Source organism: Onychomys torridus, chromosome 9 (assembly GCF_903995425.1).
Source record: "Onychomys torridus chromosome 9, mOncTor1.1, whole genome shotgun sequence".
NCBI classification, from domain to species: Eukaryota; Metazoa; Chordata; class Mammalia; order Rodentia; family Cricetidae; genus Onychomys; species Onychomys torridus.
Window position 1 is genome coordinate 106,427,833 of NC_050451.1, and position 27,650 is coordinate 106,455,482.

General features: G+C 44.5%; 1 protein-coding gene across 1 annotated transcript in view; it reads right to left on the bottom strand.

Annotated features, from left to right (window-relative positions):
* Window positions 1–27,650, bottom strand: part of Abcc4 (ATP binding cassette subfamily C member 4) — a 211,006-nt gene that overhangs the window by 104,281 nt on the left and 79,075 nt on the right. Inside the window, exons 9-18 of the mRNA XM_036198541.1 lie at window positions 26,418–26,519; window positions 21,564–21,653; window positions 20,558–20,749; window positions 16,156–16,250; window positions 15,858–15,944; window positions 9,050–9,146; window positions 4,044–4,253; window positions 2,170–2,310; window positions 1,813–1,850; window positions 982–1,076 (exon numbers count right to left, since the gene is read on the bottom strand). Of these exons, the coding sequence (XP_036054434.1) occupies window positions 982–1,076; window positions 1,813–1,850; window positions 2,170–2,310; window positions 4,044–4,253; window positions 9,050–9,146; window positions 15,858–15,944; window positions 16,156–16,250; window positions 20,558–20,749; window positions 21,564–21,653; window positions 26,418–26,519 (1,147 nt within the window). The remainder of the gene's footprint in view (window positions 1–981; window positions 1,077–1,812; window positions 1,851–2,169; window positions 2,311–4,043; window positions 4,254–9,049; window positions 9,147–15,857; window positions 15,945–16,155; window positions 16,251–20,557; window positions 20,750–21,563; window positions 21,654–26,417; window positions 26,520–27,650) is intronic.

Sequence of the window (27,650 nt, forward strand, 5' to 3'; positions counted from 1 at the left end):
CTTAAATTCTAAAACCCTAGACACAGGTATTGTTCCTTAGCCTCCCAGCCTACCTGAATAGATAATGGACCTATTTCCCTCTAGGTCTTGCATAGACCACCAGTTGGGATGGTAACCAGTCAATGGACTAAGGTTTCTTAGCAGGAGATCAACAAAATAAGTACCAAATCTCAGTGAGTGGGTTCTAACAGATAATGCATTCTATCCAAGGAAAGCTTGAGTATTTCTTGTGGGAATACTTGAAATTTTAGATGAGGATTTTCTTTTTTAAATTATGTAATTCTACACATATTCCAGCCAGTCTTGTGAAAACAGAGAGTGGTGTTAATATTAGTCTGGCAAACCAAATGTTAAATTAATCACACAGTTGGAGGCATGATAACATTGTTGATCTCAAGGTAGGAAAGAGAAGGAGTCCTAATTCCTAGACACTGGGTTTCTCCTGCTTAGCCTCCCTCTTCAGTGATCAGTGAAGCCCAGGAGATGAGCAGTGTGCTGAAGAGAACTCTGTGTACCTGTGAGGGGATAATGCTTTTATTTAGGGACCTCGATGCCAGAGAATTCCATCCAAGTTCAATAAAGGCCTGGGCTTATTCATACAGAATTGGAACAATTCAAAGCACAGGGTGGGGATCCGTTTCTAATCCCCTGCCCATCCATATAATGATATAAGAGTTAGCTAAAGCAACCTATTAGAAGAGACAATAGCCACCTAGTTCCAGTGGCTGGTTTTCTGAATGCTCAATCCTAGTTTAACTTTCAAAATCCAGTATAGAGCAAATTAAGAGTCTTCATTCAACCTCTTTCTTCTGGTAGATTTAAAAAAAATAATTATTCTAATTAATTCACAGAGTAAATGCGACTCAGTCTCCTAATCTGTTAAGACGCTACTGAATTACTCCTAGGAGCTCTGGTAGCTCACACAGGCTCATTGTAAGCATCTCAGGCTCTCATATAATAGACCCAATGAGTAAACTTTACCTGCATAAATTCCTAAGTACCAGTTAAGATCTAGGGTCTCAGTGACATTTCCATTCTCATTTTTGGTGTTGTTCAGAGCACCTTGCTTGTTCGCCCTATGGAAGGAAAAATATTAGGTAAACATAAGACAAAAGCAACCTCAGTTTGAGAAAATTGTCTTGTGCTAGAAAACGATTCTCAGCTCACACAATCCTTTGTGTATCCACCTTTTAAAATTCAGTTTGAATTGGGCTGGAACGATTGGTCAGTGGTTAAGAGCACTGGCTGTTCTTCCAGAGGAGCTGGGTTCAATTTTCAGCACCCACATGGCAGATCATAATTGTTTATAATTCTGGTTCCAGGGACCTGATGCCCTCTTCTAGCCTCTGTAGCCACCAGGCTCACACATGGTACATGGATATATATACAAGCAAAACACTCATATACATAAAATAAAATTCAAAGCCAGACAGTGGTGGTACATGCCTTTAATCCCAGCACTCAGGAGGCAGAGGCAGGCAGATCTCTGTGAGTCTGAGGTCAGCCTGATCTATAGAGTGAGTTCCAGGACAGCCAGGACTACACAGAAAAACCTTGTCTTGAAAAGCCAAAAAACAAAACAAAAAAAAAAAACAGTTCGAATCTTGACATTCAATTCTCAACATACAGCTGAGGACCAGAGGTGGGTAAAGACCACTGCAGGTCACACTTCACCAGCAAGACTGTACTCTTTCTCTTCAGCCAACTAAGGTTGGAATGGAAGGCCCAGCAAACCCACCTCTCCCTAAAACCTATAGGAAAATGAAGCCCCTGTGGATCTTACAGCCTTTAACTCAGACCAGAACAACTCACCAGTAGGAAAGCCACCAGTCCTGAAGAACATAGAAAACCTGCAGAGGGAAGCAAAGGGCAACATTGGCATGACTTCCAAGTCTGAAACTCAAAATTACTAAGATGTGGAGTACAGAGTACTACAGTGGTCCCAGCAGGCTTGAGTCTAGGCCAAACCCCACTTCCCAGACAAGATGCCACGGTGAAGATCTTCCAAGGTAACCCCACTTTACATTTTCAACCCCAGTCGTCACTTAGGTTGCTCCCCACCAGACAGCACACCTCAGTGCCAATCCTGAGTGAACGGCAGAATGCATCAATCATGCAAAAATGTGTGTGGGCAAAGACCACACTGAGGGCACAGACGTCATTATGTACCTGAGCTGCCATGTTGAGCAGAATAAGGAAAATGATGAAAAACCAAGATGCACCAGCAGTGAAGTAATTCTTGTAGGCCTTGAAGCCCACCTTCCCTTCTGAACGGCTCTCCTCTGGTTGCACGGCCTGTGCATTTTCTGTCTGCGAAGGGGAAAGTGTTGGTAAGCAAAACAATGACACAAAAAGTCTCCAGACATTGACTGTTGACAAAACTCTGGGAAAACAGGTCGATGATTGGGTGCTGGTAGGAATAAAAAATGGCAATTCTTCCTTGCAAATATCTATCCAGTCCATCAAGAGTATCTACCCTGGACCCAGTCCCCCCTGCCCCACTTCTGGGAATATTTGCTCATTGTGGTAGGGCTTTGCGTGGAACATAGAGGCATGATTTCTAGCACACGCCTAACACCCAAATGCAAAGCAATCACAGAATGATGAGAACTAGCGCATCACTCATCAATGAGAAAGGACACTGGAGAGGGGGAAGTGCTGGTCTGTGTAGGGCGCATGCTTAGCACATGCAAGGCTCCGAATTCAACTGCAGCACAAAAAAAAAAAAAAAAAAAAAACCACCAAGAAGAATAACCAGATGGCTCGAACTGCTGCTAGCCAAATACAGTAACTGAGTAGATACCTCCACCCGAGAGGGAGGAGAGTATATCCATTTAAACCAGAATTATCCAGGCTCCTAGATTTGCAGAATGAGGGTTTGGATAGCAAAGACTATAGTCAGACCTGGCATGCTCGAGTCCCACAATTGTAAATTGAAAACATTCAGAGATGAAAATCGTCATCTGTACTGAACATGTATGGACACTTTTCCCCCCACTATCCCCTAGTAATACCATATGTCAAGTGTTTATACAGCATTTATATTGTACTGGGAATTATAAGTAATCTAGAGGTGGCTTAAAATATACAGAAGTACATAGGCCATTTGCACATATGTCATTTCTACATAAGCAACTTGAACTCCCCAGGGGTCTTAGACCCAATCCCATGCAGTGCCAACTAGGGATGACTTTCTTTCTAAAGGAGATATAGTGTATATTGCTTGAAAGGCTTTCAATATGGTACAGAGTCACATGAGCTGAAGATATACCTGGGTCTATGTTGCCTGCTTGGGACTCAGTGAGGTATAAGATGTGGCCCTCAGGCTAGAATAAGGAAGAAATGGAGGAACTAACCCTAAAAGTCGACAGACCAAGGTTACCAGATCTGTGTCCTTCTTGACTAACAAAAAGCACCTAAAATAGAGCAAGTAACTTGTCAACCACCTACATTGTTAATGTCCAACAAATAACAAAAAGCAGGTGATGTAATGTGACCACAGCAAGAGTCTAAGGCAGTTCTCAACCTGTGGGTCTTGACCATTTTGGGGGCCAAAGGACTCTTTCACAGGGGTCATCTAAGTCCATCAGGAAACACAAATATTTACATTATGATTCATAACAGTAGCAAAATTACAGTTATGAAATAGGAACAAACATAATTTTGTTATGTTAAACTGTGTTAAAGGGTCACAGCATTAGGAAGGTTAAGAACCCCGGCTCTGAGGTGTTCTTCATGTTCAGTCTCTGGATGCAAAAGCTAAGCCTGAGACCCCCAGATTTGCCTATGGTAAATTCTAGACTTCAGGCATCCATGAGACACATAGACCTTCGGAACCTCTAGAAGCAGAGCCACTAGGGATGTCTGTGAGGTTCTCCAGCCCACACCCAGGAGAGAGCCACAGCCAGGGTTTCTCCCCTTAACTCTATTTTAACCCAGCCGATGACATCGCATTACACCTTAGAACAGGCTCGACTTTAAGACAGATGAAACTGCCACCAGCTCAAAGAGCAAAAAGAACATATAACACAAGATGAACTCACGTCTTGGCCCTCTGGAGCCCCATCTTTCAAAGAGGGCCTGGACGACTGTTGGGACCAAATTGAGGACTCGGAGAAGGTTCGTTTCCTGAGTGTTGGAGTTCCTGACACTGAGGAATGTTCCGCCTCCTCATTCTCCTTTTTTAAAAGGGAACCAAAATCTACGCCAGATTTCAGAAACTCGGTGTATGTCCCCTTCTGCACCACTTGACCCTAAACAAAAGGAATTTCAGAGGGAGACATTTGCACTTAGTAACATCTAAGCAAACCACGGTCAACTGGCCTTGAGTTATAGTTGCTCTTGGGTCTGGAACCCTGGTGGACAAATATGAAGTAACTCAGTTTGCCTCCTAAGTGAGAATCCTGTTTTCTGCCAGTTTCTCCGTGCTTAGCAATATAAAACCAACATGTCATTGTGCCTAACGACCCAAATACCATGGGTATTGAAGGAAGCAAAAAGCGTAGCTGATGGGAGAGTCCACAGGGTCTTTTGTGAGAACATAGAAACAGAGGTGACTCACGCAGTGGGAAATTTGATTGACAGGGAGATATCGTGACCATTTTCACCAGGACATGACACACTCACCAGCCTTAGCTGGCCACCTGCCCACTGTGGGGCAAGCAGGACATGTGTGAACTTCAGAGTCTTAGACTAAAACTTCCTCTCAAATTCAAGATCCTTATTAGACTCAACATTCCACACAACATCAAATTGTGTGTTTTCTTGCCAACCAAAGTTATAGGAAATGATGTACAAATATCTTCACTATGTTTTTACCCCATGAAGTGACCCCCAAATGATTTATCTAAAGCCACAATTATACTGGGAAAAGTCCTGGACACTGAGTCAAAGGGAAACAGCTCTGAAGTGAGGACAGGTCAGGTTAGAGGAAATGGCCTGCATCCACCTACCTCTGTCCTCCCCAAACTCCCCCCACACACACAATCAAGATGGTCCACTGAGGAAAATCTCAGTAACTTTGGGCTTTTAATAGCCTGGTAACTTAAGGATTAGAAAGTTATTCCAGAAACACTGTGTCCTGTTGCACTTTGATTTGATTTCCACACTTGCTAAATGCAATCACACCCTTCCTTTCAGGGAGACACACAGGGAAACTACTACCAACAGAGGACATTTCCTAAGAAGACAAGCTTTACAAATTCAGAAAGGAGCCGGGCAGTGGTGGCGCACACCTTTAATCCCAGCACTCAGGAGGCAGAGGCAGGCGGATCTCTGTGAGTTCGAGGCCAGCCTGGTCTACCTAGTGAGTTCCAGGAAAAGGCACAAAGCTACACAGAGAAACCCTGTCTTTAAAAACCAAAAAAAGAAAAAAAAAATTCAGAGAGGGGCCCAAAGGGGCAGCCATCCTCTCTGCTCTTAAAGAGGGTCAAACTAATACTAAGATCAGGTCTCAGTTTCTCCAGGGTCCCTGCTAGTGGGTGAATGAATTGTGTACTAAAAACAAAACTCACAATATGCAGGAGGCAGGACCTCAAAAGCAGCTGTCATGTGGGGACAGGTGGCAGAACTATTCTGTACCTACTGACTCTGCAGGCAGAATATTCAGCTCTCTGCACATGAAATTAATTGTTTTCCAGCTTGAGGACTCTGAGCTCCTATTCCCAGGGGCACAGGAGACAGCTGACGCACTAAGTTGTTGCTAAGGGTTAGTCATCCTGCCTTATATAATCTTCTTTGTGGTGAGAATTTATTCCAAGGACCTTTGATTGACAGCTTCCTCACCTCTCTTTGGTGGCCACAGTAAGTATCAAGCAGGCACTAAAGGACTTTTTCAGGGACTCTACTATCATCATAATAATAAGTAATCTATCTCTCTGAGAATAACTGCACATAAATATTATGAACTCTAGCTAATATTCATTTGCCATTTCCATCTCTGGTCGAGAGGTTGCAGAAGGATCCTATGATTGGGACACGGCTTTATTATTTGTGTTCCCCACTGTGTGATGAAAGGCTTGGTCCTTGGGGTGGTACTACTAGAAGGTTCTGGAACCCCTGGGAGGCAGGGCCCGGTTGGAAGCCCTAACCCTAGAAGGGCCTGGAGACCCACAGTCTCTCTGGTGCTGGGTTTCTCAGTGTGAGCTCCTCCTGTGCCCTTCTCCCACAGCTGCAGTTGGACGGGCCTTTCAGAAGGGAGCCCATGAAGACACTGTGTCCTGGACCCTTTCTCCTTACAAATGACCTGTCTTCTCCATCAAACCCCTCCCCGTAGAGCCCAGGGAATCCTGCAGAGGAGATGAGAAGGGTGTAAGAGCCAGAGGAAAGGGAGGACACTGGGAACACAAGCTCTGAGTCAACTAAGCAGGGCGCAGACGAGCTCAGAGACGGAAGCAGCGGGCACAGGCCTGCACGGGTCTGCACCAGGTCCTCCCGTACAGATACAGCTTGCAGTTTACTGTTTCCATGGGACTCCTGAGTGCGAGAACCAGTGGGTCTCTGATTCTTGTGCCTACTCTTAAGCTCTTTTCCTCCTCTTGATTTGCCTTGTCCAACTTGGATGTGATGGGTTTTGTCTCATCGTATTATATTTTATTGTGTTATGTTTGGATGGTATCTCTTAGAAGCCTGTTGTTTTCTAAGGAGAGACAAAAAGGGAGTGGATCCAGATGGGAGAGCAGGTAATGAGAAACTGGGAGGCACCAAAGGAGAAGAAACTGTAATAAGGATATATTGTACAAGGAAAAAAATCTATTCTTAATAAAACAGAAAAAAAAAAATCAAGTGACCTGTCTTAGGTATTTCACTGTGGTCAACTCAACACTGAATAAAGCAGACGGGAGTGATGAACACATGGAGGTGCTCAGGGGTTGTTTTCTGTCTATGATGAAGTATTTGACTCAGAGCTCCCCACTGCAAAAGATCAGTACCAAGTCACCTATGTAAACACACCAAGGGGGGGAAACCACCAGGAACCCTGAAAATCTCTTGCTAATTTTGACCTCAGTAAGATAATAAGGGTTGTCACAGGTTCAGTGGTATCTCAAAATGATCTAGTTCTGAATTTTGGTAATGAACGGGACTTTATTGAGAAACAGGATGTTTGTAGACATCATCAAGTGAGGTCATACCAGAGCAGGATGGAGCAAAGAGAAGAAATCCAGACAAATGCTGGCCATACCTGTGAGGACAGACAGACTCTGGAATACTGCAGCTTCAAGCCATGGACTGGAGACCAGAGGGTCAAAGAGGCAACGAAGGGATCACCCCCAGAGCTTCCAGAGAGCTCAGTCCCACCAGGGCGTAACAGAGAAGCAGGCACCGGCCCAACGAGACAGCAACTTCCTAGCCTATGCAGCCATGAGCTCCCAGTACTGAGCCCTAGAAAACTGACTCACTGACCTAAACACATCCCTCTGCCTACTGAACTAGACGACTGAGTTCTAATTGCCTCTGCTACAGCCCCAGATTATCCCGGTGGTGGCGGCATGGGGGCAGGGGTGTAAAAATCACAGATGAGACTATTCCCTCCCTTCCATGAATCAAACAACAGTGGCCATCTCAGTCTAAGGCCAGTGTCCTGTGTTCTGATACCATCTCCCTCCAAGTCCTCAGCTCACTCAGCACAACCATGTAGACTCCATGCTGTTCCTCCAAACATACCAGGTGATTTCTGTTGTAGAATATTATTTTAAGGTATGTTACATGTGTTTATGCTGTGAAATGTCTATTTAATGATGCAAAGACGTGTTACATTTGTTTGACTAAATAAAATTAACCTGCCGTCAGGAGGCTGAGTCAGCAACTAGCTGACAGGAAGTGGTAGGGAGGAACCATGTGTAGTTAGGGTTCTTAAGGAGGGGGGCGGAACAGAAGGATGCTGGTCTTTTGGGAGACAGGAACAAGGAGAGAAAGTTAGCTACTTGCTGGTCAGCCTCTCTGAGCCAGCAGAATTTCGCCTCAACCTTTGAATCTTGAGTTCCACAGAGGAGTAGAGATCTAGATAAAGTTTCCCTTAGTGGCCTGAGGGAATAGAATCCCCGCCAGCTGCAGCCATTGCAGCAGCGGATTTGCAGTTGCTGATTAGGACAGTGGTTGATTAAGAGGCAGCCACTGTAATTAATGGAAAACAACAGATTTCTTTCTCTAGGCCATGCCTCAGATGTCCCTCCTCCAGATAAACCATGGCCATCATGTCACTGTCCCACAAGCCCCATCCCACCTACTCTGAGTAGAACAGAGGCAGTACAATGGTAAGGACCACCTTGCCAATCACCCTGCTGTGACGCCTCACTCCCAAGCACTTGTGCAGGGGTACCATCAAGTGGTCCCAGTGGCCAGGCAGCCCTGAGCAGAGGATGCTCAGCCATCCACTGCTTTTGTTAATGAAAGATGCTCTCTAGGCAAATAGATAACAATTCAAGGATAGGCAGAAGGATGTCTTAATATCTGTAAATTCCAAACTATCTACTGTACCATAGGTCATAAAAAAATGAAACAAAAAATGTCTAAGAAATCATTTTCATCATTAATCTCACTAGAGCAGCTTGTAAATTGGAAGGAACAATTTTATACGAGGACTATGGCTTAGAATGTAAGTGACATTTCTGCGTTCTGATGGGTTTTCTGATACTATTGTTGGCTTGCTTGCTTGTTTGTGGGTCTCCTGTATTCCAATCTGGCCCTGAGCTCTCTCAGTAAGATGACCTTGAACTTCTGATCTCTCGAGGGCTGAGATGACAGGTGTGCACCAGCGCATCCAGTCTGTGGAGTGCTGGGGGATGGGACACAGACTCTGTACATGCCAGGCACACTCTCCACCAATGCAGCCACATCCCAGGCTGATGGGAACCCCCACTTTCAACCCGAGGTTCTAGCTGGCTCAGTAGACACTTAAGCTGCTCACACTCTCAAGCTGCCTTTGAGGAGCCCACAACCTTGCTCCTGAGCACTTTACTTTCTTCTCAGGTACTCTTCCCTCTCTGAGCCTAAAATCTTACTAAAATCTCCGACCAACTCCAGCTCTGCTTTTAAAAAGGAAGCAACTTACATCTTTTAGTATCAGGATGTGGCTTGCAGCCTTCAGGTACTGCAGCTGGTGAGTCACTAAAATGGTGACCTTCTCGTGCAGAGTCTGACAAATGCATCTGCAGATGGAAAACACCAGAGGAGAGAACCCATTAGCGGGTTCTCCAGCTGCAAAATGAGAGTTCAAAGCCATGACAAGACAAGGACAACACAGTAACGATGTCTGTAAAAGAGGCCGAAGTACAAATTAAATACAGTTGGAGAGAAGGCGTAGCCGGTAAGGTTGGGTGCTGCTCTTGCAGAAAAACCAAGTTTGGTTGTCAGCACCTGCTTTGCGCAGCCCACAACAGCCTGTAACTCCAGGGGACCCAAGGTCCTCTTCTGGACTCTGAGGGCACCGACGCTTATGTGCTCGTACCCACACAGAGACACACACACAGACATAACTGGAAATAATAAAAATGAATCTTAAAAGTTAAATACAAATATAAGTTAATAGTACAGACCAAACACTCATATCCACTAGCAGCACCTGAGCCTTGCTGTAGCGAACTTGTTGCTGCTAATTTTTCTTCTAAAACTTAGTTTAACAATTATACATACTTACATATTATATGGCAAAAAATGAAACTTATGTGATACATAATAAAAGCAGTTGAAGCCAGGCAGTGGTGGCACATGCCTTTAATCCCAGCACTCGGGGAGGCAGAGCCAGGCGGATCTCTGTGAGTTCAAGGCCAGCCTGGTCTACAGAGTGAGGTCCAGGACAGGCACCAAAACTACACAGAGAAACCCTGTCTCAAAAACACAATAAATAAATAGATAGATAGATAGATAGATAGATAGATAGATAGATAGATGAATGAATGAATGAATGAATAAATGAATAAACAAACAAACAAACAAATAAATAAATACAGTTGAACAGTACTAATATTCCTAAGCATGACTTGATTAAAATTCTAATTACCTTATTGTGATATAGAAGTCCTAAGGAAACAGACTTATATGACCTAAGAAGGTGGGAATTTTTCTTAGATGTCTGCTTAGGTGATGACTTGTGATATATACATTAATTAATAAAACTCTGAGGGGCTAGGACTATAACTCAGTTGGTGGAGCACAGGCAAAGCATGTTCAAAGCCCTGAACCAGAGGTGGTGTTTGCCTATAATCCTTGTCCTAGGGAGGTGGGGACAGGAGGCTTACTTCAAGGATGTCCTTGACAATATAGCAAGTTTGAGGCCAGCCTGGGCTACATGAGACCCTGTCTCAAAACAACAATAACAAAACTGAATAATAAGAATAAAAGCCAAGTAAATGAGTAGCCTTAGAACCTCAGTCACCTTTACAATGTACACTTCCCAATCTCTTCTCCTAAATAACAGTGGGCAGATAAGTGAATGGGGAGAGCACCTCCAGTCTCCATGACAATCCTACACCCCATGCTGAGAGCAAACGTTCTTCCTTTAGAGCTAAACATTTCCAAAATTTAAAAGGGAAGAAGTCAATGACCTCATACAACCGTTGAGGTTTAGACGGCTCCCTTCCCAGAGCACCCACATTCTCATAGCAGACCCAGGAGAACTCAGCCTTAGCCCATGCTTAGCTAAGGGGAGGCTGGCTAAGGGCTGCCACACATGGAGCTCTGCATGTACTCTGGGTTCCCAAGTCCTCACACGGCAACTGGCAGAGCAAGGCTGTCAGAACAAGGTTGTCATGGGAAGACATGGACTCAAGCTCTTCAAACCCCTGTCTACCCTCACTTAGCTAGTTACTAAACCTCATGGAGCCTTAGCTTCCTGATCTCAAAAATAAGGCTACTTCTCCCTGAGGACTAGCTTTCATAGTATCAGAAGGTGCTACATAAACTTCCGAAGAAGGGGAGCAACAGCCCTACCAGCTACTACACCCACAACACAATCATGAGCAGCATGGTATGAGGACCTAAGGGTGTAATAGAAACAGTAACCATCAGCTCTCTAACTGAACTGAAGGAGCTTAGAACTGGAACCCCAGTCAGCTACCCAGGGCTAGTGAAGTCAGAGATCTTGGATACACACACAAACACCTAAATATATAAACATGACCTGCTCAGTCTGTTCCCTGTCACTTGTACGTGTGCTTCTAGGGCTGCCCCTCGGGTCCTAGGTCCCCAACTGGTGTGCTCTTGCCTGGGGACGATGACTTCTGAAGCTCTTAGCACTCCGAAGTATGACAGCCCCATAGCAGACACCCACAGCAGCATGTCTACTGCTGACACCCTTGTACAGTGTTAGTGAGGATCAACAGTGTCGCTTCTGACATTTCCAGATGTGATCTCACAGCAAACTTCTTGTTCCTCTGGTTCTGGCAGTTTTTCCTCCCACCTTTCAGTGATGTTCCCTGAACTTTTAGATGCAGAGGTTGTGGTGTAAATGTTTCAACTAAGGCTTATGGGCACCTCACAATCACTTGTGTAACATCATATAGAGTGAGCAGGTTGTATTGATATACTTAGGGGTGTGTGTGTGTGTGTGTGTGTGTGTGTGTGTGTGTGTGGTGTTATAACAACAATGAAAGAAAAAAGCCATGATTTTAAGAGGGACAGGGACACAAAGGAGTGGGAGGGAAGAGGGAAATGACATAATTATATTTTAATCTTTAAAAAATCAAAAATTATAAATAATGAAGAAATTAAAGCTATTTATCTGAGAAAGACAGAGTCAGATATGGGGAAAGGTCCAGAACAGAACCACAGAAAAATGTCAGCTCCACCCTCCACCCTTCCCTAGCCATTTGCTCCCACCTGGGGACCAAAAAGTCTTTACAGAAAACTGAAGGTGCTTCTAGAACTGGCCTATTATCAGAACCAAGACCCCCAACTCTATATACAGAAACTATCCCTTCATGTTTTCAACGAAGATTAAGTTTCCCCCTTTGGCATGTCTTAATGTGGCTTAGTTCTTACCTACAGCTCTCAACGGGCCAAACCCTTCCGTGGGCGCTGCGCTCAAGCCTTCGGCTGAACTGCCCCTTCAATCAGAGCCTTTACCCCTTTATACAACCGCTTCCAGGAGAGGTTGACATCCAGTCCTGGGGCTATTACACCCACAGGGCCGGAGCCAGAGGCTTCAAAGGCTTCTTCCCAACGACTTCCGTTACAAACAAGATAACTAAATACATAGAATAATTTTCTAATTGATGGCATTATGTTTTCCCTAAATTAGGTAGGTTTTTTCCCCCGCAAAATGTCTAGGGAAATAGTCATTAAATTTTCAAAAAGTAAAACTTTCTAAGTCAGTACATATATGAATAATGAAAGACATGGCCTTTAGCATATTGCCCAGATTGCCATATTGCCCACTAAACTCAATTCTCCTGCCTCCACCTCTCAAGCTATCAAAACTATGCAGACACACACCTCTGTGCCTTCCTATGTCCTACTGATGTTGATGATTCCCCATTTAATTCTGATCTCATACAAGAACCACAAAGAGCTCACCAAACCACTGTAGCGCCCCCCCCCCCCAGTGGAGGCGTCAAGGACGGAGTCAATAAGTACCTGGATTCACTTAGTTGGTATGCAGAGTGCCAGGCTCTGGGTGCTGAGAATACACTCACTGGCCAAGTAAATGACACCCTGGTTTATATAGAGGAGACACCATAAATACGGAAAATGCATCGTGGTGTCATGACGTGAGCTACAAGAAAAAGCAAGGTGAAACTTGCTATTTTAGACAGTGTGGGAGGAGAAGTCCTCTCTGCAAGGAGGTAACAATGGTGATACAGCAGGGTGCCATGGGTACTTCCATGTACTCAGTCCAGCGTGGGCTTAAAGGGCAATATAATACAGAACCCCACATTAAGTGCTATGGGTGACGGACTACGAGCCTATAGCTACCAGACACAATTAGAAAAAAAGTGCTTCCTGGAGGTGCAAGAGAGGAAGGCAGGCATGTAGGCCTGTCTCCTTCCTCCCTCCTGATAGACAGAGACCAGGTTGAGAAGGAACGGCACTAAAATTGTGTTAAACAGGCACACGTCACTCAACACGTGGAATAGGTCGGCATTCAGAGTGCTGGGACTCTAGTTTATGTGAATGGCAGTGTGGCAGAATGCAGAGAACAATGTCTTCCACTCTAGCACTTGGAACTGCATCCTAGTGGTGAGAAGGTGTGAAAAATGGAAGCCAGATGGTGAGCCACTGCAGGAGGCCGAAGGCCTTTGTCTCTCCACACGTTCATCCGCTGAAAATTAATCACCAGTGGGATGGTAGGAAGAGGTGGGGCTTTTTCGTGGGAATCTGCCATCATGGACAGGACTGGTGTTGTTCCTTATAAAAGAGAACCAATGGGTGGACGCTACCACCTCTATCAGTTAAGGCAAAGCAAGAAGACATGGGTCTGTGAATCAGCAAGTCCTTGTGAGATATCAAATCTGCCAGTACTTCATCTCAGGCTTCCAGCCTCCCAGCTATGGCATTTTGTCATAGTAGCCTATATAAACTAAGAAATACATACACTAAGACAATGAGGTAGGCAGCAGTGTGGGAGATCTAATTAGAACAGCCCTGAACAGATCATGAAAGAGACAGGCATCTGTAATTTTGAGACTTTCTAAAATGCAGAATCCACAGCTAACTCAGATTGGCATCAGTCTGGAGTCCCAAGCTTTCCCTTTTCTATGTTTGCAACATATAGTTGTAAAACTCACAAACCTTAATAACCTTGGATGTATATTCATGATTGAAATAAAACTGTTAATGGCAAACAGAAGAGTAATTCATTCACGTTTAATACAAAACACTTCACATTTCTAAGCTTCAACATGACCGCCATCTTTCATAGCATATTGTTCAATCCAATTTTCTAACTCGTTGAGAGCATTCTCCAGCTGCTGCTGAGTGATTTCCTAAATTGCATTCGTGCTTCCTGCTCCAAGTTTCCCCAAAGAATGTGGTTCTGATTAGCAAGCAACAATTTTAACAAGTTTGCTTCTATCGAGTGTCTACCCAAAGCCACTAAACATTAAGGGTGCAAGAAGATTTGATAAACACCCATGCTCAAAGGGAAACTTGGGGCACCCTTGTGATCTGCATACTGATACCGAGCAATTGAAATGCCCCCTCTCTCCTCCCAAGAGACTCCACTACAGCATCGCCCCAAAACCTAGTCTCTGAGTGATAGGGGGCTTGAGTGGATCCACTCACCCGAGTGACAAAGGGCTGATTCTGCCCAGAGCAGAAGCCATCAAGTCACAACCAAGAGCCCACAGGAGTCGGATCAGAGAGCTGGGTCACAGCCAAGTGCCAGCGCTTCAGCCTTCTGCATTCGCAAACACGCAACACTAACTACCACGCATGTGTTTTTATTTCTTTTGTGGTAAAATGCGCACGCCATAGAAGTCACGACTTCAGCCACTTTAAGTGACTTCTACCCAGAGCCTAAAGTGCCCTCACACTGCTGTCCAGCCACCACTACCATCCACAGCCAGCACACTTTCACAACCACAGCACAAGGCACACTTGTATCCGATGCTGGAGTGGGAGCAGTCACTCCCCACCATTTGCCAAGCCCCAGAAGGCCATGGCTCAGCAGATGGTCTTATGTTCCAGTCCTAGAATCCAGAGCCCAGGTGTGTCCTTTTCACTCTGCCGAGCATCTGTTATAAACTGAACCCTACTCCCCTAAATTCATGCACTAAAACTCAACACCTAACGATTTAAAGACAGAGCCTTCAGAGAGGAAGTAAACAGCGGCTCTGAGGTGGTTCTCCAGCCACCTGACTGGTGTCTTTTGAAGAAGAGGGAATCTGGGGAAAGATACCTAAGAAGGAAAGGATGAAAGGCGGCCGCTGAGCCAACAGTGTACCCTAACCTCAGATGTCCACCCTCCACGGCTCAGAAAGACAGAGGTTCTGCTGTGCAAGTCACACAATCGGTAGCATTTTATTTTGGTGCCCATAGCTAAAGAAGACAGGAGCTACAAGTGTTTCTGGGGCTCTTAATGCGCTATGAAACCTCACGGCCCCTTGAGGAGGATGTGTCCACTTGCTGCTCTCTGCTGGCGCCTTGCTTGTTCACACCTTTACACCTGTGTCCACCGTTGGTTTTATCAGAAGGAATGAAATCCCATTCTCAGCGTCCCCAAACCTCCCAGCTTATAGTTCAACATAAACCAATGAGGCCTTTCCACGGAGGCCTATGCCACCAATGAAACCTCATTGCTCATACAAAGGAAAATTATGGAGGCTGGAGAGATGGCCAGTTAAAAGCGCTTGCAGAGGACTAGAGTTCGGTACCCAGCACTCATGTCAGGTGGCCCATAACCACCTCTAACTCTGGCTTCCAAGGAATCCAATCCCCTCTCTGGCCTCCTCTGTCACTGACACACATGTGGCATTCACTGACCACACACACACATATATATACACACACATCGAAATAAAATAAATCTTATTTTTAAATTATGGAGGAAAAGAGTCGACCACACTACCAAGCCGCCAAGCCCTTTCCTTCAATTTAAAGGTGCACATTTTCTTCTTCCTGGGGGCCAGGTCTGCCAGTCTCTTGGCCATGAACTTCAAGGAGCTAAAGAAAAAATGTCTAGAACATGTCTTCAGTTTGGAAACTCTAAACCACGGGCTCTGTGCACTTTGCCACACTGACAGCACCTTCCCTGTTTCCTACCTTGACCTTATACTTGTAAAATGTACCACATGGAGGGGAACAGAGGAGAAGAGGGACATAAATGTGAGCCTGGATGAAGCTGTAGAAATTACAAATCCTTCACGGGGCCCAATTGAAAGGGTTCCTGAACACGGAGCTGACACAAGACAGAGCAAACTCACAGCTGGAACAGGTGTTTTCCCACTTCCGCATCAACAGCGCTGAGGGGATCGTCAAGGAGGTAGATGTCAGCATCTTGGTAGACTGCCCTGAAAGGCAAAGAGAAAAGTCAAACTGAAGAGCACCTCACTGGCCACTGTCTTAGGGATCCCAGCACTCAGCAACTGGACGTTCATTCAAAGTGTCTGTGGAATTACTCAAAACCAGTGCTTCCCACGGCACTGACATGGTGAGCAGACACCAGGTGCCCCACCCCCTGAAGCTTCAGCAAGTCCCAAAGGCTGTTGGGAGGCAGGTTACCGTGCCAAGTTGACTCGTGCTTTCTGCCCTCCGCTCAGCGTGGCTCCCCGGTCTCCTATCACCGTCAGGTCCCCATCCTCCAAAAGCTGTAAGTCCTGAATGGAGAGACAGAGGCGGGAAGACTTACAGCTGCTCTTCCTCAGTCTCATTTTAGGGGCAGGGTGGGGAGAACACACAGATGCATTTAATCAAAACTAAGGACTCAGGGAATTTCCATGTTATACCATTTCTGAAGATTTAACTACTTCTGGGATACTTTTAAAAGGTATGTACCAAGCAATGACCAGAGATTCGGCACTGTTTTGGACACAGTGACTTTGGCAGTTTAGGAAACAAAGTACCCACAGCATCCATAACGGAGACTGACATTGTGAAACATAGTTAATAAGGATGCACAAGACAAGAATGCTAGTTGTTGGAGGGATCGGAGAGGGAAGATTTATTTCCCATTGATGACTAGCCAGGGCTCAGATTAAGAGTTTAGGTGGAGTGGGCCCACCAAACCTGGGCAAAAAGATTGCATCCTATACCGAAAGGAGCTGCATGTATGTTGGTGTGTTCAAAGCACAGCAACCTTGAGGCAATGGAGCTGGAGCGGTGTTAGGAGATGATGCTGACGGGGAGGGAGGGGCCGCAGGTTCACTCCTATGAAATTCAAGGGATGGAATGATCTGCATCCTCATGCGATGGGAGGAATCACTCACAGAGGCAAACGGGTCCCACCTACGGAACTGCTGTAGCATTCTAAGCGAGAACTCTGAGTGAAGGTCCCCCGGTACAGGGCACAGGCACAGAAGTGGTACATACTAGCCAAAGTTCTAAGCTGCAGCACTCAGGACTTCCTCAGCAAGGACCATGATGCTCTGGGCACAGAAATGGAGGAGCAGGTCATAAATGACCGAGCTGGGGAAGGTGGTGGATACGGACTTGGAGATCAAGTCAGGAGATGCCCAGTGACAGGCAAATCTGCTCCTAGGCAGGTGGACCTGAATGCCCTCGCTAAAGAGTAGACAGAAGACCAATGGGAACATGGGCCACAGGGTCACGTCATCAAAGTGGGCCCTTGCCAACTCTTCTCTGCCTCAGCTTCCCACGTGAGCGTTCACAAGCATGGCGGAGAGGTGAACAAGATCTACATGAGGTGCAGATCAGGGGCACCAAGGGGATTTTATAACATGCAAGTCGGAGGGAGGGAGGAAGGGAGGGGGGAGGGAGGGAGGGAGGGAAGAAACTGAACTTTCATTTGAGGATCTAGGAATGTACCCAAATCTACAAATCTATATTTTTATGTGAAAAATTAAACTGAGAAAGCACAGAATCTTGGAGAGAAATGGCAAAATGTCCCCCAAATAACAGGATAAGAATCATGTCTAAAATACCCCACATATAAGAAATATTTTCTTATGACTTGCTTGTAATTATCACTGGAAAGGCCTAGCACAGATCTGTTGCACATGTAATAACTTCATGACAAGACCCCTGGTTTAATGGAAAACTACGAGCCATTTTAGGACATGTCCAGAAATCATGGGTATGTACACACAGAGCAAGGGGAGGAGTGGAGGAGGGGGGGGGGGGGGGAGGGGAGAGAGGGGAAGGGAGAGAGGGGAGGGGGGGGGAGGAAACACATGAGGGTCTCTGTCTCACTGACATTGTTTTCTGTAATGTATACTACTTCACCATGCTTTGATTTTAGCTTTTTTTTTTTTTTTTTTTAAGTAGTATAAAGTATACGAGGCAGAGCCATCAGGAGCCTTTCTGAGAAAACATCATATAAGGTCCTAACGATCAGCCAGAAACACTCAGCAAGGAGGAGCAAATACTCAACTCAGAGCTCCTGACCCAGGGCCTTGGATTTCACTGACTGCCCTAAGAGACTCCATTCCTGGGACATCTGCTGAGACTCTCTGTAACTCACCAATGCCACTGTGGACAGGTCACCAAAGGGAGGGGTGTTGATAAATGCTCACTATTATTTAACAGCTCATGATTTCATCCCAGACATGATTTAAATGATAAACTTATTTCTTTATATACTTCTAATATATTATTTCTAATACATTACTTTAATATATTACTTTATATTACTTCTAATATATTAAATCTAGATGCTATCAATGTATCTAATATGAGAAATCTGGTTTTTCTGATTTTTCACTATACTACTTTTAGGAGATTGGTGTGATAAGAGTCTACAAAAAAAAAAAGCCTTTATTTGACTAGTCTGAGCCACTGGTTTCATTGTTTTAGAAAAAAAAAAAAAAAAACAGCATTATAAAATCCTGCCATGTTTCACATGAATAGTCTATTGTCTTTACAGTCAATCTAACCACCTCAGGCTGGGCTACCCCGGGAGCACAGGGGCTGCTGGGCATCAGGAGCTGAATGTGGTTTCAGTAAAGAGGAAAGCTTCATATCTGACTCTCCCACATTCACCTCCATCTATCACCCCAAACTTCAAATACACTCTATTTACAAAGCCTCAATGAAAAGGTAGCTGGGCACAGGGGAAATGGAGTCAGAAGTCATCTGAAAGGTTTCAGCGGGATCTAGAAGTGTTCAGGTGACTTGTTTTCTCTCTCCAGACCCGTCTGACTAAATGGAAATAGGAACATCAGAGACACTAGGGAATAAATGGTAAAAGATTCCAGATTCATGTACCTTTTCATGCACGTGTGTGTGTGTGCGTGTGTGTGTGTGTGTGTGTGTGTGTCCATGTGCATGTGCGCACGTGAGCAAGAGTCAGTGAGAGAACCACAGGCAGACACAGAGAGAGAGAAAAACAGATAAAACAGGTATGTAGACAGTGAATGAGAGAAATGGACACATAAGACTTTTGAATACAAGAGATCTATTCTTCAGTTAGCTCTCCTTCCTTTCTTATGCACTATATATTTATGTTATATATATACATATATTTACTACTTAATACAAGTCTAGTTTGCCACTGTGATTGATGTCATTTATAAAAACACATAATCTCCACTAACTGTAACCTAGAAGGCAGGAAGTCTCACTAAAACATGAAATTATTTTCTTTCCACATCATAAAACACCACTGACCAAGACAATCTATGACATTCCAGCTATAGTTCAAATGAAATTACACTTTCCTCAGAGAGCTGACTAAAGAGCCTTCAACACCACAGCTCTGAGAGATCTGTCTGGCCTTTTCCATGCACCATAAAAGAACAGTCGGGTGTCCAGGATGCTCTAAACAGACCCTGTGGTGAGTCCTTACAAGCTACTATTGACCAATTTTTACAGCCAAAGTGAGAAGCAGTGTCTGTAGGCATCCGCTGTTTGTCCATCTGCTAACTTACATTCTCCCATCAGGTAGGTTTGGTTTTCTGTTGATCATCTACCAGTTTTATTAAAATCACTATGTGTAACAAAACAATTCATCTTGTTACTTTCGGGGAATCTCAATGTCATTTATGAAAACCTCTCTCCTGGGGAAGTGTTGTAGTATTTTTTTTTTGTAAGTTGCTAAAACGTTTTGTTTTCTTTAAAATAAATAAAGTGTAAATGGGGTGGGGCTGTATTCTCTCTTCCCAGTGTATTCTCAGTTGTGCTGATGATTAGAACTCAGCACCACACGATGACTAGAATATGGGTTATCCAAGCAATTGTGTTATTTCTTCAAGTTATACAGCAGGTGCCCCCTACCCACCCAAAAGGGACTTCTTCTAGACACAAATAATGAAAAATTTACAGGAAAACACAAAGGGTCAAGGAGTCCCTAGAAAACAAAATGGGGTGGGGTGGGGATTCAAAGAAAGAAATGACTGAGAACTGGTCACCAGTTGACTGTGGTTAAAGTTATGTGATGGGTACATGAGGGCTCAACACACTAACCTCTCCACTTTTACAACTGTTCAATGTTTTATAAAAGTTAAGAACCAGGTGCTGGAAAGATGGCTCACCGTTTAGAAGCACTGGCTGCTCTTCCAGGAGCCAGGTTCGATTCCCAGTACCCACATGATGGCTCACAACCCTCTGTAACATCAGTTCCAAGGGATCCGACACACTCTTCTGGCCTCTGCAAGCACCAGATGTGCATACAATATATAGGCATATATGAGGCAAAACACCCATCCACATAAGATAAAGATAAATACATGTTTTTAAATTAAAGATTACAGAAACAGGTTTGGCAGGCGGGGGCACTCTCCTCGTGTGAGCAAGGCCATGGATGTGATGAACAGCACATAAGGTCACAAAAATAGTTAAAAAGTGAACAGAACTTAATAAACAAAACCAAACAGTAATGAGTGGAGATAGGCAGGCTTCCAAAAGCTTAGCTTAAGTATTATAATAACTTATAAAACCCCCAAAGCCAGGAGCTTAAAGCAAGAATCACATCACTAGAAAACAGTGTAAGAAACTCCAAAGTCATCACCTTTTTCAAAGCACAGGCCTTGATCACTTTCTCATATCTTTCCTTCTCGTATTTCTTCCCAAATAAAATATTGCTCCTCACGGTTCCCGAGAAGACCCAGGGCTGCTGAGAAACATAGGCGATTCTCCCGTGCACACTGACAAGCCCACTGGCCGGAGGCAGCTCACCCAGCACTGCGCTCAATAGTGACGACTAAAACAGAGTTCACAAAACACACATGCTGTTAATGTCAGCACAGAATACCCTGCCAGTTTGCCAAGCACCAGCTTAAAAAAACGACATTAGAAGTTGCAGCTAAAAGCAAAAAACAAAACAGAAATAACACCACTGTATTTTATAGAAATACAAAAACAAAAGAAGGCACACAAAATAGATTGTGACAACTGACCCTCCCAAATGACCTTCCTCCAAATGCAATGGTATACAGAATGGCTGGCTATATGCAATTAAGAATGCTATATGAAATACTATGTGTAATTAACAATCTTTGCTGGGCATTGTGGTACAGGCCTATAATCTCAGCACTGGGGAGACAGAGGCTGGAGGATCAGATTCACACTTTGGCTACATATCAAGTCTGAGGCCACTGTGGTCATTTTGAGACCCAGTCTCCATAGATGATAGATAGATAGATAGATAGATAGATAGATAGATAGATAGATAGATGGATGGATGACAGACAGGCAGACAAACAGATGATAGATGACAGATAGATAAACAGATAGATGGATGATAGATAGATGATAGACAATAGATGATAGATAGCAGATAAATGGATGATAAATGATAGATGACAGATAAATAGATGGATAGATAGATAGATAGATAGATAGATAGATAGATAGATAGATAGATAGATAGATAGATAGAAGATAGACAGACAGACAGATGAAAATTAACAAAAAAGAATGTTGGTAGCGGCTGCATCCCGACAATCCAACTTACCTTCACTTACATGCTTGTTCCAGAATGACCACCTGAAGATGGAACAAAACAAAAAACTCACCTTGCCTGCTCCCACTGGGCCGACCACAGCTAACAATTCACCAGGTCTGGCAGTGAAGGAAAGGCCTTGCAGGGTTGGAGTGTCTAATGCCTAGAAGGTAAAGTTTACAAAATGCCTTAGCTTGAGGAAGTAGCATAATACACTTTGAAAAGTAGAAGAAGTAAACCTTCAGCTGCTGGCACACAAACAGCCCGTATCTCTTCCTCACTTATGATGTTATGTCCTGACAGCCTTCTAATGCTGTTTATTTAAATAAGCTTATTTAAGTAAATGCATGCTGTTTATATAAATAAACCTGAGTCCAGATATCCATATGAATTCAGGATTTAAGCAGTAGGAAGGACAACACTGTCTTCTCTTGATGAGAGATTCTTGGCTCATACTAAGGCACTAACACGGTTTTTCTAATAGAATAGCCCATGTAGGAGAATTTTAATCACTGCTAAGTGTTCACTGGGACCTTAGGTTTTAATCAGCTGTGTCATTAGCTCCCACAAGGTGGCAGCATAGAACACAGCATGCCTGGCCCCTAATGAGCAATCTGATACCATCCTTAACTGTGTCCTGACAATGAATTTCAACAGTAGACTCAGGACGACATTTGATAGCATAAATCAATCCATCACTGAAAAAGAAAAATGTCCTACAAATACCATCAATACTGTAACAAGAGAGAGAGAGAGAGAGTTTAACAACAAAAATTAAGAAATTAAGCTCAGGGTAGGCTAGTGGGTCAGGTGCTGTGGTCTACCTTAAACCTTACTGGACAGGGTCAGCACAACCTGCTACCATGAAAACCACGGAGGTACCGGCTACACACAGCAGGGTCGGGGAGGAGGATGAGGCATATTACACTGTGGTGGTACTGTGTTCCCCAAAATATTGTGCACCCTAATAAACTTATCTGGGGTCAGAGATAATATTAAACATAGAGGTTAGGCAGTGCACACGCCTTGAATCCTAGCATTCCAGAGACAGAAATCCCTCTGGATCTCTGTGAGTTCAAGGCCACATTGGAAACAGCCAGGCATGGTGACTCACGCCTTTAATCCCAGGAAGTGAGTCTTTAATCCCAGGGAGTAATGGCAGAAAGTAGAAAGGTATATAAGGCGTGAAGACCAGAAACTAGAAGCTTTTGGCTGGTTAAGCTTTTAGGCTTTGAGCAGCAGTTCAGCTGAGATACATTTGGATGAAGACACAGATGCTTCCAATCTGAGGAAACAAGACCAGCTGAGGAACTGGCAAGGTGAGGAAGCTGTGTCTTGTTCTGTTTCTCTTATCTTCCAGCATTCACCCCAATAACTGGTCCCAGGTTTGTTTTATTAATAAGACCATTTAAGATTCCTGCTACATTACACTATCAGAAATAACACTCCTGGGCAACTTTAGCATAAAGAAGTGTAGGACTCTACGTATGGTTTATATTAGTATCCCAAATGCAAAAACTTAACATTGTAAGTTCTTTGAATTGGAATTTGTTGACAGCAGTAGTGTGAAACTCCGTATGTAAATTCATTGGCTAAAATCACATCAAAGCTATGTGGATAAGGTTGAAGCACAAATGAATCACATGTTTATACTTGGGTCTCACCTCCAAAGTTTCCCATTATGTACATGGGAATATCAAAAGTCTCAAAATATTCCAAAATCAGGAACACCCTATTCAAACATTTCAGATATAAAGTACTCAACCTGTACTAAATTTCAAGAAAAGAGATCATTGACAATTTTTAAGTTGTTTTATAGTTTCTTGGTTAAATTTCTTCAAATCAAATCCACATCTATATACAACTTCCATATGCTGCAAATTCAGTTGAAAGAAATGTGTTTGTTCTACAGGATCTTTATTAAGAGTACCCTGGACCAGAATAAGGCTTCCTTTCCTTGGCATACAACAATCAGCACATGAGATTGACCAGTCTTCAGCAGTAACCAGATGTATGAAAAGGAGAAAGATGGTCTAAATTGGGAGTACAGACCTTCACTGTATTGATCACTGTAAGAACTTTTGTCTAAATCCAACATCAGTGCATTCAGACAGCATAATACACTCAACTGATGGTAACTGAAGAGTATAGTTGGAAACACTGCTGTCTCTGGGTTGGTCTGAGGGGGTCTATTCCCAGATTTGATCCATCTGCATTGCCCACTGGGTACATCTGTGTGTACCACAAAAAACTGATCTGAACCCCAAGCCTTTTGTAAGATGCTCTCTTAAAGGACCGGTGTTCTGTACAACACACTGAGGGACATGGTCCTCTGTACCCCAGAAAAACAAGAATAAACCAAAGGCTACACAGCCATCTGGACTCCAGAAAGTGAGTTTCTGAAGGTCAGAACCGCCTTGCACAAGGGAGGACAAAACCCACCTGTCACGGAGTCCTTGTTAGGACAAAAAGGCTCCTGCCCCGCTCAGGCCTGAGCACTGCTGTGTTGTGAGCAGAGGAGGACGGCACCACAGCTCAAGAGGCTTTGCCCTTCACTCTCAGGGTCCAGACACCGCCCAGAGGGATGCCAGTGTTGAGGAGCTGCGTGAGCCGCACCCCTGGGACGCAGCAGAGAACAAAGCAGAAAGCCCTAGTACCCAGTCCCTCGGGACCATAAACTGTGAGCTAGAGACTGAGTTTGTAAATGGGAACTGGGTTAATAAGAAGAGCTTTCTCTAGTACTCACTGGACCTTCCAGCAGGCTGTGACAGAAGCCAGTCTTAAAGCCCAGCCCAGCAAGTTCTTCCTTCTACCCCGCCTTCTCCTGGAAAACTCCTCCCCCACCTAAGGCCTATCTGGACCTGACCATAGGTCATAATCATCCTACAAAGTCAGGGAAACGGATGGTACAATTCTGTATGGAAATCCAAGCTGAGAACATCTGGAAGAACAAAACAGCCCACTTCTCAGTGTTGCAGAGTTGGAGAGAAGACTCACTGAAAGATCGGAAGTGCTGTGTCTCATCCAGCTGTGTTCACCTAGGGTGCTTACAGTGAGTGCTGTGTCTCATCCAGCTGTGTTCACCTAGGGCACTTACAGTGCTGTGTCTCATCCAGCTGTGTTCACCTAGGGTGCTTACAGTGAGTGCTGTGTCTAATCCAGCTGTGTTCACCTAGGGCGCTTACAGTGCTGTGTCTCATCCAGCTGTGTTCACCTAGGATGCTTACAGTGCTGTGTCTAATCCAGCTGTGTTCACCTAGGGCACTTACAGTGCTGTGTCTAATCCAGCTGTGTTCACCTAGGGCACTTACAGTGAGTGCTATATCTAATCCAGCTGTGTTCACCTAGGGCGCTTACAGTGCTGTGTCTAATCCAGCTGTGTTCACCTAGGGCGCTTACAGTGCTGTGTCTCATCCAGCTGTGTTCACCTACAGCGCTTACAGTGGCATTTTGGCCCTGGTTCCTAGCAACACTTTAAATGTACCTGTGCAGGCCAAGAAATTAAAGATAAATTTCCAGGCCAGATAAAGCACCTTGCAGGCATTTCCAAGTGTAAAGAATGCACTGATGTGGTTTTCCATATCTGGGAACACACTGTTGGTTTGTGGGGAGAGCTGCCAGCATTACAGCAGAATTAGGAGAATGTGATGCAGGCCACACAGTACTTAAACATGGGCAGCCATATAAAGAGAGCAGGAGTCTGTGGTTTGACATGTGTACCACAGTGCAAGGGGAGGTGAAGGAGAGCTGGGAAGGAGTATTGCTCAGCTTCCAACTGGCTTTCAGCTGAATTCTTAACTCAGATAAACTACACTTCCTAGGCCCTCTGGCCAGTTCAACTTCTGCCAAGGAAGAGTGATCGGAGGCTGGTTGAATTTGCGCCACCTCTCACGCCCTGCAATCCCAGCGGTGCTCCCAGTGTGTCAGTGGTGTTTCCCTTCACTCTGAGGTTGGGAGCACCTTCATTCCTTGCCTGTCTCCAGCAGCACCACTGCCTCCTCTTTGCCACCACCCATCTACTGAAAACACTCACGCTCCCGCGCAGTGGGCTCTGTTTCTCAGACTGAAAGGAGCTCTGCACAGCAGAGCCAATGCTGAGTGGGGGAGGCCCCGGAGGGGGCAGAGGGGCGTTCTGAGTCTTCCTCACGGTGGTCCCTGGTACTCTCCCTATTTGCCCGAAAGTCCCATGGAATCCAATGTGGGAACTCCTCCTGGCCTGGCCTGTTTAACTCAGCATGTGTGAACCTACACCTAGGCACCCAGGCAGCTTACTGTGTTGACCTGCTGCCTCCTCCCTGCAGGCTGCCACTCAGGTAACCAGAGGCAGAGTGCTGGGGTCCCCACTCTGACCCCCAGAAAAAGCACAAATCACAGACTCTGTTGAATATGTTCTAAGAGGATATGAAAACAAGGTAAAATCTACGACAATCTAGAATGTACACAGTTAATTCATCCCACATGGACCCTCATCTGCCCAGTCCTGTACATTGCCAATGTCAAAACTTAGGGCAATGATAACCATTTTTGTGAGAATGAGATAAATGACAGCATTGAAGAGCTGGAGAAAGGGCTCAGCAATTAAAAGCACTGGCTGCTCTTCCAGAAAACTTGGGTTTCGTCCCCAACACCCACAGGGTGGCTTGCAACCATCTCTAACTCCAGTCCCAGGAGGATCTGATGCTGTCTTCTGACCTCTGTGGGTAACTGCACATAAGCATGGACTCAGACCCACATGCACACATAAAATAAAATAATTTTTTAAAGAACAACTTTCAAAGTCTTTAGGATCACAGTTTTTTGGATTTTGAGAATTTTTATAAAATTTTTAGGATATGAGCAGTCGCCTTTCATAGACTTTGTAAAACTGTCAAAATTCTGTTTCATCCGTGTCACCCACTGGGTCTAGGAAAGCACAGGGATTTGTTACCTTGTCCCAGAAAGCGGTGAAATCTTGCACATGCACTATGGCTTTACCATCACATGGCTCCTGGGCTTTGTGCTGTGGTAGTTCATCAAGTAGCAGAAAGTTCTGGAGAAAAGGAAAAACGTGGACTATTTTAACTACAGAAACAAAAGTATAAACAAAACAGTGTTTTTATGGAAGTGCAATATCAGACTTCTTACAGCCTAAGGACTATTTTACCAACTGTATTTAAAGTGTCAACTCATGAGACCACAGACCTGCCTTAGCAGCTGAAAGTGCCACCAATCTGAATCCAATCCTAGGACTCAAGGGTGAAAGGAGAGACTCCACAAGCTGTCCTCTGACCTTCACATACATGCCTTGACATATGTGTCCCCTCACACATAATAAATAAATATATAATAAAAATACTTTGAAACATAGTGTCAAGTCACAGCAGAACATGCTATGCACTAACAGATTATATATTACACACACACAAATACACACATCTATGTGTTCTCATACACATAGATTTCAGATACATGAGCAAAGTCTTTCTAATATTCGGAAAAAGTACACCAGGTCCTTCCTAAAATGAAAACATTGATAAGCAATTGAACACATATAGAACTGGACATTGCTGTCATTTTGGTTTGGTTTGATTTTTTAACAGTAAACACAAGAGATGATAGGACATGATTTGATAAATATTTACTGGATGCTCATGTGCCAGACATCATGCCAAAGCCAGAAGAAGAAAGACGGAGGCTGTTCCTGGGTCTTCAAGAATCTAGTCAGGCTGGAATTGCAGAACACGGGACCCATGGCAGAGACTGGAGAAAGGGCCATCTTCCCATCTTCCTGATGCCCGCCACCCCTTCTGAAAGTCACATCAAGGAATCACAGCTCGCTGCTGAGTGGCCTCAGAGCCACCACTCTCCCTTAGTGACTTCTAAAATGCATTTTGAAAGCATCTTCTCCCAGCCACCCAGACAACAGGATCGGCTCCATCTCCCTCCCTGCTGTGTTCCACCAGTCAGCAGCTGCTCATCACGACGTGACTGAATGACAGATCCCTGCTGACTGTAATAATCTAATGCTAACAAACGGCCCTCATGCTCCTCAATCAGAGTACCTGCAGCAACATCTACTCAAAATGGATCAAAGACCCCAAGGCCAGACCTGTAACTCTGAAACTACTAGACTCAGTGATTCTCAACCTTCTCAATGCTGTTTAATATAGTTCCTCATGCT